At 37.1% G+C, this 11,508-nt stretch overlaps 1 protein-coding gene across 1 annotated transcript in view; it reads right to left on the reverse strand.

Moving 5' to 3' along the window:
* Positions 1-3,449: 3,449 nt before the first annotated feature.
* The window catches only part of ADAM10 (ADAM metallopeptidase domain 10), a 136,327-nt gene continuing 128,268 nt past the window's right edge, over positions 3,450-11,508 (reverse strand). The window contains exons 15-16 of the mRNA XM_019504302.1: positions 7,175-7,301; positions 3,450-6,673 (exon numbers count right to left, since the gene is read on the reverse strand). Of these exons, the coding sequence (XP_019359847.1) occupies positions 6,579-6,673; positions 7,175-7,301 (222 nt within the window). The 3' untranslated portion in view covers positions 3,450-6,578. The remainder of the gene's footprint in view (positions 6,674-7,174; positions 7,302-11,508) is intronic.

Below are 11,508 nucleotides of genomic sequence, written 5' to 3' on the forward strand. Positions count from 1 at the left end.
GATACACGGACTTAGAACAACACCTACTGAATACTTTGTACTGAGAACAAAGTTTATGGCTTTTGGTGATCACAAAATAGAAAAAAGCATACTCTCACTGCAAAATAATATGGAGAATTTAAAAAAAATGGACAGAAATGACTACCAAGGAAAAATTGAGTTATTGAAAAATGTGAGATAGGAATATCTTAGAAATCGTGGAACTACTGAGCACCTAACAGTATGAGAGAGAAAATTTGCTGGCCATTCATAACTTTTTTCACACTAAAGATTTGTTTTTTTGTTTTATTTTTCCTTTGTTTGTTTTTGGGTTTATTTTCCTTGTTTCAACACCCTTAACGGTACTCCAATTTTGGGATGCAATTTGGCAAAAAAAAGGCTGGAAGAAAGACGACCCTGATTAGGGAAAAATTATAGTTTGCTCAAAGGGCTTTATAATCAGTGCTTAAAGAACCAGATTCAAACTCCAGAAAGCAAATATATGTATACGTGGTAGAAAAATTTCATAGACATTAGGGCTGGAAGGGACCTTGCAAGATCATCAGGTCTAGCCCCCTGCCCAAGGGGCAGGGAGTCAGCTGGGGTCAGATCACCCCAGCAAGATAAGCATCCAAGCATTGAAAACTAAAAAGTTAGTTTTATGCATTAACATATCTCAATAAATGAGAAAGCATTAGGATGTGATGAGCTCCTGGTGTTGTTGCTTAATCCTAATGAACTGGTGTACAGGGATCCAAGTATAAAATTCAAATTCAGTCTGATTAGGGAGTCCTTACTCTCTGTACTAGCCTATTATTTTTACAGAAGCACCCACATTTTCTACAGGCTGATACAGGCTGTTGGGTAAAATCTTTTCTATAATAAGAGGGAAAAAACAGAAATTTAGAGCGCTATAGTCCCCAAGGACTATATTCAAAAGTCAAATCAAGCAACATGCTAGACTAACATGATGAAAAGAACCTTGAAATAAAAGACTGAACACAGATATGGGTATATTGGAAGCTCAGCTGCCAACTCTACTGCTAAGTACCCAAATCACCACTGTCAACTGACCACTACAAGGATATTCAATTTGGATTCTTCCTTGTTGGATCCTCTGAAACTTTCTGTAAAAAAGGGGAAATTTGGGGGAAATTATATAATACAACAGGATTACATTTGGGGATAGTACGATACAAAGGGTGACCACTCTCAAAATCAGCAGACCCTCCATCTTTTGGGTTCAATGTTTCTGAAACAAGAACTAAGCTACTATCATAAAATGCTAACTGGATTTCTAAGCACTAGTACACTTCTGCAAATTTTGCCCCATCTTGTACTGAATCTCACATCAGAATAAGGGTGAGGATATATGATTTTCACTTGAAAGATTTCACACCTCTAGAGAGCAGGGCTCTAGACATTCCAAATGTGGTCCAAGGTAAGTAAAGGAAAACCAGAAAGAAGTTTATTGAAGGATACTTCACATCATCCAGACAGACTTAAGACAAGATTACTCTCCAGAAGTGATGACTGTTACTTTTCCTATTGTAAATCAAAGTTTGTCTATTTGGTTTTGAAATAAAAAGGTACTACTCATACTTGTGTCTATCTGGTTTCCTAGTGAACTGTCTGGTAGAAACTTTCTTAATATACTTTGAAAAATCTGTTCAACTCCAGTTCTCAAATAATTTATTAGATGGTCCACCTCCAATTCTGAAGAAGCTTTGATGAGGATATGATAATTTATAGGAAACTGTTCATTTCCTTTTTCCCGACTTCATCAAGTCACTGTAGTGGATGGAGTAAAGTAGACCAAACAAACAGCCGCATATCAATATACTTCAATAGAAAAATCTCAAGAATTTACAATAATATGTCACTGTAAATGCCTGTACTACTAGATCAAGAGAGGTCCTGCAATCACATAGTAACAACAAATACTCATGAGAGAGCTGATGATGCAGAGCGATTGCATAAATCTTTCGCCTTTTACTAAAAATTTCCTTACAGCCTCCTCGAAGGCAGAAAAATGTTTTATGTTTTGTCAGAGTACACTAGACCAAAGCAAGCTGAGCAAATATGATTCACTTCTAAGGCTGAAGTTGCAGGCGTGCTTTTTAATAGATTTGATAAAAGGCACCCAGACAAACTACTATGGCTAGGGACAAAGTGCTACTAATGAACAAGGGTCACCAGATGTTACACAGGTGATAGGGTCTATAGCATGCAAGATACCTGAAACCACAGGCCTAAATTTGCACACTTAAAACTCTCTGGAGTTAGATATCTTTAATCCTAAAAATATATGAATGCTTTCTTTTCAGGGAACTCCAAGGGCTCATTGTTTCTGAAAGTGAGGATATTTACATGGGGACTAAATGTAGATTCAGGGCGCCTAACTTTGGGAAAACAGAACTCCATAGAAACTTCTGGCCTCAGTGATTATGACTGGAGAACCAGGTAGACAATGCCAATGCTACAGAAGTTTTTTGAAGCTTGAACATTAAGGAACCATATCTTGTGACTCCCTAATTGGCTGGGGGAAAAGTCCTTTTATTCAGCTAATAAAGAAGCTACTATACTCAGCCTGGATACTAGTTTAGAATGCAACTTAGTTGACAATTTAAGAAAATAGTTAAAAGCTAAAAGCAAAAAAACAAAAACCAACAAAAAAAAGAAGAGCAGCATTTAGATGCTTTAACAGACTGCTACATGCAAATATGAAGCAAAATACTTATTCTCTCTTTAATCTGATGTCCAATTCTTTCCAAGAAAAAAACTTTAAAAGATATTTTGCTGCCACGCATCTGAAAGTCCAACTTCTCTTGTACAATATATAGTGCTTGCATTAACTACAAATATTTTCTATTAAAAGCATAAGAATTCCCAGGGATGTTTATAAGAAGATACTTTTAGAGTGCTGCATATAAAGATATCTTAATTCCATTTAACACTGCAACTGGACTATGACATGCTTGTTAGTGCTGCTTCACTTTTTGCTCACTGGAGTTTACTATCGTCTCACTCCGAATATTAAAACCACCAGCTCAAAAAAAAATTCTGTGCGTGTCAAATAAGCATACCTTAGACACATAAAAGGTAAGTGAGTTTTATCAACCCTGTAAACTATTTTCCTAGCAATATTCAAAATCAGAACTCGCTCCTCTGCTTTATGAAAGTTTGGTACCCTAATGAAAAGTGAGACTAAAGCCATAGATTTGTAGTATCTTTGTTGCTTTAATAGACAAGAAAGAAATGTCAAATCATGGCGGGAACTGCACGAAGACCTGCTTTGAGAGAGTGTCACACAACTTTGGTTGAACAATCCTTCTACAGAGACAGCTATTTTATAACGTATTTTAAAGGAAAACATGAAGACAACTGCATTTAAATAACTATCTTAGGGATACTGAGTTAGATATCAGGTTTTTAAAAAAAAAAAAAAAATAAAGCCACACTTTTAGATCTCCAAGAACAATTTAAACAATTTATTTATTTTTTTTTTTAGGTGCTGACAAAAGTTTTCAATTTCTGAGCATATCCAGACACTTAAATCATTACTTAGGCACCTAAAAAACCTGTAGATCTCCAAAGATGCTGCGTTCCCACTATCTTACCATTCTTTGTCATTACTATGCAATTTAATTTTCATGGGAAGTCGTGATTTCAAAAATTGTGGTGATGGGTCTGCTAGCATGCTGTTGATCAAAAAGCTTACTCAGGAGTTCCTCAGCTAAATTTTTCAATTATGGGGAAAAAACAAAAAGGCTGAGCAGGCATTGCTTAGACAACACCATCTTCTGAATGAAAGATGTGGTTGGTAAGACTTTTCTTCTTTTAAAATGATATCAGTTATGAAGAAGTTAAGATACAAGAATGTGAACAAAAAAAGATGGAAAGACATACCCAAGTGACAGACATTTTACTATATGCAGTAGAAGGGTGTTTTGCATAATGCTTTTAGCAGTCTTATTCATTAGCAGCATCTTCAAATGAATTCTATGTTACTTAGAATAAGTAAGGTAACTTTTTAGGAAAGCAAAATTATTTCACAGGATAACCACCAAACTGACAACAGAGGTCTGTACCTTAAACACTTTGACAGGAATTAGATTCATTTTTAAATATAACAGCAGAGAATAAGTTAAAACACTTTGATCATAAACACAGAAAAAAAATAATTAGGCCTTCATTTTTAAAAAGTCAACATATTTCCTTGCACAAATGAACATATATACTCTTTGTACTTACTGTGCGAAGCTCAAACTAGGGGATGTGGACAACCACTCTTTCTGGTGCACTGATAGCACAATTATGCTTGTTCATTGTAGTGAAAGGAAAATTAAAAGACAGCAACGTTTAATACACTCCATTTTGCTTTTAGATTTTAAAAAGCAAATGAACCTTCAAAATGGATTTCCTCAAGTCTATTTATTAATGCATTTCAAGTTTCAAAAAACCTTACATATCTTTGCACAATACTTTATTTTTTGCAATTTTAGTAAAAATTTCCAAAGTGAACAAAAAAGATACTGTATAAAACACAGTGGACATTAAACTGACAGTAGTATTAGATCTCATTTGTCTTGATCTTTCTTTTTGTTTTACCACATCTCGTCTTGCAGTGGAGAGTTCAGTGCACATTGCTCTGTTCAGAAAACATTTAACTTAGAATAAAATAGGCAGCATATATCTGCCAAAACCCTACCACAGGATAACATTACAAGCAAAAAATTTACATGTTCCAAAGTCTACCACACTCCAAGTTACTAAGAACTCTTGCTGAATAAAAGTCACCATTTTAGAAATGCAAACCCACTTCCAATCTTTGCACAGTCGGAAAACAAATGTATTTAAAATGATTTAAAAGCAACTACATACATTTCTAACTAGTTAAGATCATTTAGAATTATTTATAAAGTCTATTGGACTGGGGTTTCATGTACAAAATTTGTCTCTAAACCATGTACAAAAAGCTGTATTTTGAAAAAAGTCACCACATACTGTACAAGTTTACAAGGAAGAGATCCCATTATATTCTGTAACATTTTTGGCCTTGCTGGCTTGCGTCACATTATGAGAATGATTGTGTAAACCTTATACTCTTAAAAAAAAACCCACAAAACGAAGCCTGTCCAACCTTTAGTAAATTTTCTCCTAAGCAAAGCCAGGAAAATTATAGCTTTTTGCCTCTAATTAGCTTGGTGCTTTTGGAAAATAAGCAATAAATATATAAGAAGCTTATACATTTTGTAATGCCCCCCTTTCATTTCCTGCATAGCAGTAAGCATAGTAAGACATTCAATTGTTTTGTTTTCTCTTTTAAAAATGCCAATTATTTACATTTGTAAAAAAACCCAAAAACTTTGGAATGGGACATTGCGCTGTTTGAACTTCACTACTTGTAAAAGAAAAAAAATTAGAGACAGTCAGTAGGCCTAACTACAATTTAACTCAGCTATGTAGCTGGGCAAATTATTGTATTTTAGTGGTTATCCATTAACAATATCGGGCTGAAAAGTTATCAATATATTTGATAAATTAAAAAAATAATAATAAAAACAGCTTTTCATCTTTTCCACATCCCTCAGAATTAGAAACCTAATTATCATACAGTAAGTATATCCGAACAACCCAAATAAGCTGGTTGTAATCATTAAAAAAAAACCAAGTTGTATAACAGGCATATTTTTCTACTAAAGCATGAAGTTATTTCATCCAACTATTCATTATTTAACTGAATAATCAGATAAAAATTAAAAATACGTATGCTGAACTATGAAAAATTGGAAACATAGTAAATGTAATTTTGAAACATTCTGGCATAGGCAAAGTTTGCACAACACTTGCTTTACGCAACTCTAAGAGCATTCAATCATGTATGCTATGTCTTAGCAGCTGTTCTGATAAAAAATGAAATGAGTATTTGAACCAACTCTGATCATAATAAAAAAAGTTTGATTTGATTCAAAAACTGCTGTGTAAAGCATCACTGAATCCTTGACCATTATACACCACCATCCTCTGTTATCCTGAGTATGTCAATTAAACAGTAATTTCTTCATTAATAGCGGAAAGTTTTTATAATACAAAGAAACATCCATATTGCAATTTTTTGTTTACAATTGCACACAAAGTACGGGTGTACGTTAGAAATACATGTCTGCATATAACAATTTATATACATTGGCAAGTAATGTCTCCAATGTTGAGGTGGTCTAGCTTCCTAGCCTTCACTGGCAGTTGAAAAATATATATTTTTTCAATTTGTGAATAAAAGTTTACTAGAGCCATATTTGCCTGCAAGTGAAGAAAAATGCAGCAATGAAGAGCACAGAAGGGGGAAAAACCATGGTAATCTAAGATTTTGTGCCATTCGGTTAAAAATATGTTTGTATGAAAATCATTTTTCTCTTCTTTTTTAGCTTGAAGTTTCAATTGTTAAAAGTTAAACTTCGCCACTTGTTTTGAGGACATAATATCTTGCCTTTTTTTTTCTTCTGAGACTTAGACTGGGGACAATGATTTAATAGGTTTTCTTTGGAGTGGAGTTTTCCCATTGTAGGCACTAGGAAGAACCAAGGCAAAAGCTGCAGTCAGCGTCTCATGTGTCCCATCTGGTAACTCTCTCGGGGCCTCTGACGTTGCGGTGGCTGAGCTGGTTGTGGTGGTCTCCTCCTCTTTAAAGTGCCTGTTATTGCACACAAACACAAAGAACACGTGACTACCACTGAAACATATTATTCTGAAAACACATATTATGAGAATTAGTGTTTTATGTTATTTGAGGGGCACAAGATACAAAACTGTGATAAAAGCTGTTTTAAACAAGCCACCAAGTGCACAAGGTGAATGTGTAGCATATTAAAAATGAGCTACTGAAGCAGATATTTTCAGAAGAAAGTGGTGTGGGAGTAGAAGTAAATGAGAAATATTGCTCCAGTGCTTTCCGTGTGAAAGTTTACAACTGCATGCTTTCTTTAGGACCAACAAGATGTCATTTTATCTCTGCAGATGAAGCAGTAAATTAGTTTTTGTATAGCCCCACCACCTGAAAAGGCCCACATGAACCCTTGTGGTTTCACAGTGCCATAATACGAACTTCAGGACTAGTGCTCTAGCATCCCAATACTTTCTAAATGTTCTTCATATCATTCTGTAGTTTTAATAAATCTGAATGTACTTAACTTACCTGGGAGTGGTTTATGAGGAGGCAACTTTGGATTACTGCTTGGAGTATGAACACTGCATATCTTAATGAATCCAGCCATTAACATGATCAGAGCAATTCCCATAAGTAATACTGCCCACCAGTGAGCCTAAAATGCATTAAAGAACATTGTATTTAGAGAGCCAGATAGTAATTTTTTTGTTAAGATTCAAAATTTTGGTAAAACAAACAGTGAAATAAACTAACAGCAATAAATCTATTAGTGCAGTGATGCTTTTCAGGATAAGGGCACCTCTCGCTCACCTTTTTCAATGTGGCATCACCCCCAGTTGAGAATCACTGTCAGGGCTGCCTCAACTTACCTCAGTGCTTCTCAACTGGGTGATACTGCCTCCGGGTAAAAGTGCCTGCTGCACAGCCAGCCTGGGAAGGGCTGAGGCATGTGCACATGACACTGCTGCACTAGGGCTCTGATCAACCTAAAGCAGGCAGGAACTGCCTTGTGCTGTGTTGCCCTTCCTGGTCTGGCCCCCTTGCCAAGTTCCTTTCAGAAACAGAGACACAGTGGGAGTGCCCCATGGGCCTCTTTTTGAGAGGAGCAGCTACAGCATCAGCTAGCTCCTGCCACCTTTAAGCTGATCAAAGCCATAACGCGCAAGAAGCATGCATAGGGCAATTTTACTCAGCTACTGCCACCATGTCATGGCACCCATGGGCAGTGGGAGGCTAGTCTTGCAGCATTTTTATCCAATACACCATTTATTTCATCACTGTTAAGTACTTATTACATCTAAGCTAGTGAACAAAGACACTGACGGATTTTCCAACTTGACTATAAATATCCTAAGCTCCGGTATTTGACTTTTAGGTTAGTTTTATACCTATTTAACTACAGTAAAACTTATGGACAAATGACACATTTACTAGTACACCTAAGGCAGGGCAGGGCAGGGAAGCAATTTAACTGAATATAAGAAAAGCTAAGAGAAAAGGAAAGCTAAAGAGAAAAAAAGGGTTCGGCTGTTCTGTTTCAGTTGGGACAAATACCACTAGATAAATACATATATTTTTCCCAACTCCCAGCTGACAATCTGACCTTTGCTTTGGATGCAAAAAGTAATAAGATCTGACTGCAAAAGTAATATTCAGCTGCAACTAATGAAAAAAACAATGACTATACATAATAAAAAGCTATTAAAATGGATTCTTAAATGTTATTACAATGGAAGTAAATATACTCTAGAGAGACTACACAGGAATGTAATCCAAGAAAGGAAAGGAAAGATTTAGAACAAGCTCTTCCTTCACTTCCATTCATGTGCATGTGCTCTCTCCCTGCTAGATTTTGTTTGCTTCAAGTTGTAGAGTTCTGTGTATATAATTTGCATCAGGGACCAAAGACAAAAATGCTAATAAGGCAGTGGAAGTGAAAAAGTGAGAAATTAGTTATAGTGAATTGGAATTTCCTTTTAAGATCATTTTGACCCATTTCCCCCTTAAATATAACTTAGTCTGCACTTAACCCATTGGATAGACACATTTTTATACATCTGAATAAAAACTGATGACTGATGACTATTATCTTCTGTGAAAATTATTATACTTTATAAGACCTTAAGGTTGGGCAATCATTTTCTTTTTGACCATGAAGAAAAAGCATATGAAGTAACATATCGCAAGGCATTTTTTTCCCCAACTGCAGCAATTTATTGGTATTTCAAACGCTCACTTCTTAACAAATGGAGAGGAATAATAAAACGTCGATTTAAGTTTGCTTAACACACTTTATAAAACTTTAGTTTGTCAAAGTAAATGTAAATAAAGTATTCAGCCTGGGATTTTACATGCTTTGTCCCTGTCCCAAAACGGATTTAAAAAAAAAATAAATTTGGCCATTTTCCAAAAAGCGCTTAGTGGAACCAGATACTTCGAAAAATCAACTCTTCCTCCTCAGGTATTTGAAGTAGGACCATTAAGTTTGTCAGGAAGATATTCTGATGTTACAAAGATATATTTAATTGTCTCCTACGAAACTAAGCTTAGCTATGAGAAGCTGCCAGACTGAAAAGTTTGGTAGCCTTTAGTCTTTTTAACAGTTGAAGTGTGTTGCATATACCCCCAAGCAACAGTCCTGCATCATACACACAGTATGACACCGTAACTCAATGGAAAACAAAAATCCTTCATTTTTTCTGCTGCTCTCCTTTCTCAACACCCTCCAGTATTAACCTTAGGGAAGGTACACTGGACTTAGAGCCAGAACGGGTGCATTTACACATCGACCTATGGCAATATAGCAGTCATGAGGGTCTACATGTGATCGCCAGCTACGTTGCTGTAGCAGCATGCCGCTATGGTGGCACAGCAGTGAAATCTAGCCATGTGCCGCACACAGTGCAGTAACTGCCCATACTGCTCTGTGCTTTAGTTCTTCCAAAACAAAGTACTAAAGCACAGTGCTGTAGCAATGTTGCCGTATGGCAATGTGTAGACACACCAAATGAGTGCTAAATTTGATTTTTCAGTACACTTCATAACCTATATTGTTTTATACCCTTAATTTGAGTGACAGGCAATTATCATTCCCACATCAAAGGATCTGAGAGGTTGCACTGATTCATTATGGCAGAACCTAGGTCTCTCATACAGGATACATAAATTATGTCCAGTTAGTCACACTGCCTCTCTAAAAGAATATGGCAAATATGTGAGCTTGGTAATGGTGTCTGCTACAGAGAAATTTTCCTACAAACCCAAACTTAAGAACATACAGGTGGGCTTTACATAAATTTAAAGCATTACTAATAAACGACTATCTAGTTATCTGCCGATTAGCTCAAAAGAACTGAAAGGTAACTATCCTTCTAGACCAAGAGACAGAATGCAGGAATCCCAGTTCCCAGCACTGAGCTGGATAGCACAAGATTATGGAACCAACTCACTAATGATGTCCCACAGCTACATACGGTATTTAAGGAAGGAAATTTTATAAAAAACACATTGAGAAACCTTGTTCCAGATAGAAAGACAACAAGCCAGTAGTTTAGAAAAATGTTAGATTTATGGTCAAGACTCAATTCTGCCCCTTCTACAAATACTCTGATACCATTCAGCTCTATAATTGCATTCTTTTTGCAACTGGCCTCTGCCTTATTGAGACCTGAGATAGTACTGCATCTGTGAGAGCTGCCTGCAGAAATTTGTTTTTATTTTTACTTTTTTTAAGTTAGAAGGTGTATAGAACATGACAAAAAGCTGCAAGAAGAGGCTATCCTAAGATAAGAGAGAAAATATCTGTAGTTCTGAGCGAGTCAAACCAACATTTTCCAAAGATGGCTGCTAACTGTGCAGGAGAATCCCCTAGACACTTTGGGGAGCATTAAATAAAGCCCCTGTTCTAATATGCATCCACAGAGAAAAAAAAATTGGAGAGAAGCAACTAAAGCAGACACCTTCAGAGAATGTTCTATCATTTTAACAAACTTTCTCTACCCCTGACTGTAACAATAGGAGAATTGAGACAAATAGCCATTTACCACAGATTCACACCATCCTTGCTCTTATTCCTCATTCACTTTTCCCTTCTTCCTTATCTTACCTAAATAAACCCAGCAACCTCACACTTATCAAAAATTCACCAAAAATACTGTTGCCATCAATTTGTTCTCTCAGCTTGTCCATGATCTCCTCTCTCCCAACCTGCATCTGCCTTCTCAATTTCCACTGCAAGCAATTTGGGGCAGAGGCCATTAATAGCATTAGCTGTTAGAAAACAGTTATGTACTGTACAGCAGTTGCAGAACACATAGCTTTTTTCCCCTCAGGATTCTGCTATAAAACTATACTACAGAACTATTCACAGGAGAAAAAGAAAAAGAAGCGACTCTCTAGGGCAGGGGCAGGCAAAATACAGCCCGCAGGCCAGATCTGGCCAAGCTATTCTAATCTGGTCAGCTGGCCCCTAAAAAATTTTAGAAAATTAATATTTATTTGCCCCTGGCTGCCTGTCAAAGATGACAGGAGCCAGCGGCAGTAGGAACCACAGGAAGCTGGCAGCAGGACTAAGCAGCCACAGCAGCAAGGCAGGCCTGGCCCTACTCCTCGCCCCCCTCCAATCAACCCCCCCCCCCCGGCCCCAGCTGGAAGCCTCGGCCTAGCAGAGGTTTCTAGCCTGGGACCCTGGGGCTGTTCCTGTCTCCCTGCACCAGAGGGAAAATAAGGTGGAGGGTGCGGAAAGGAGGTAGGGGAGGACTGCAGGCAATAGCCCCAGTCCTCAGGGCCAAGCTGCTGGCCAGTGGGCAGGGGGGTAGCAAGTGGACGCACAGAGCACAGCAACAGTTGGGCAGGCGCGCAGG

This window comes from Gavialis gangeticus, unplaced genomic scaffold (assembly GCF_001723915.1).
Source record: "Gavialis gangeticus isolate Ggan-Ray unplaced genomic scaffold, GavGan_comp1, whole genome shotgun sequence".
Taxonomy (NCBI): Eukaryota; Metazoa; Chordata; order Crocodylia; family Gavialidae; genus Gavialis; species Gavialis gangeticus.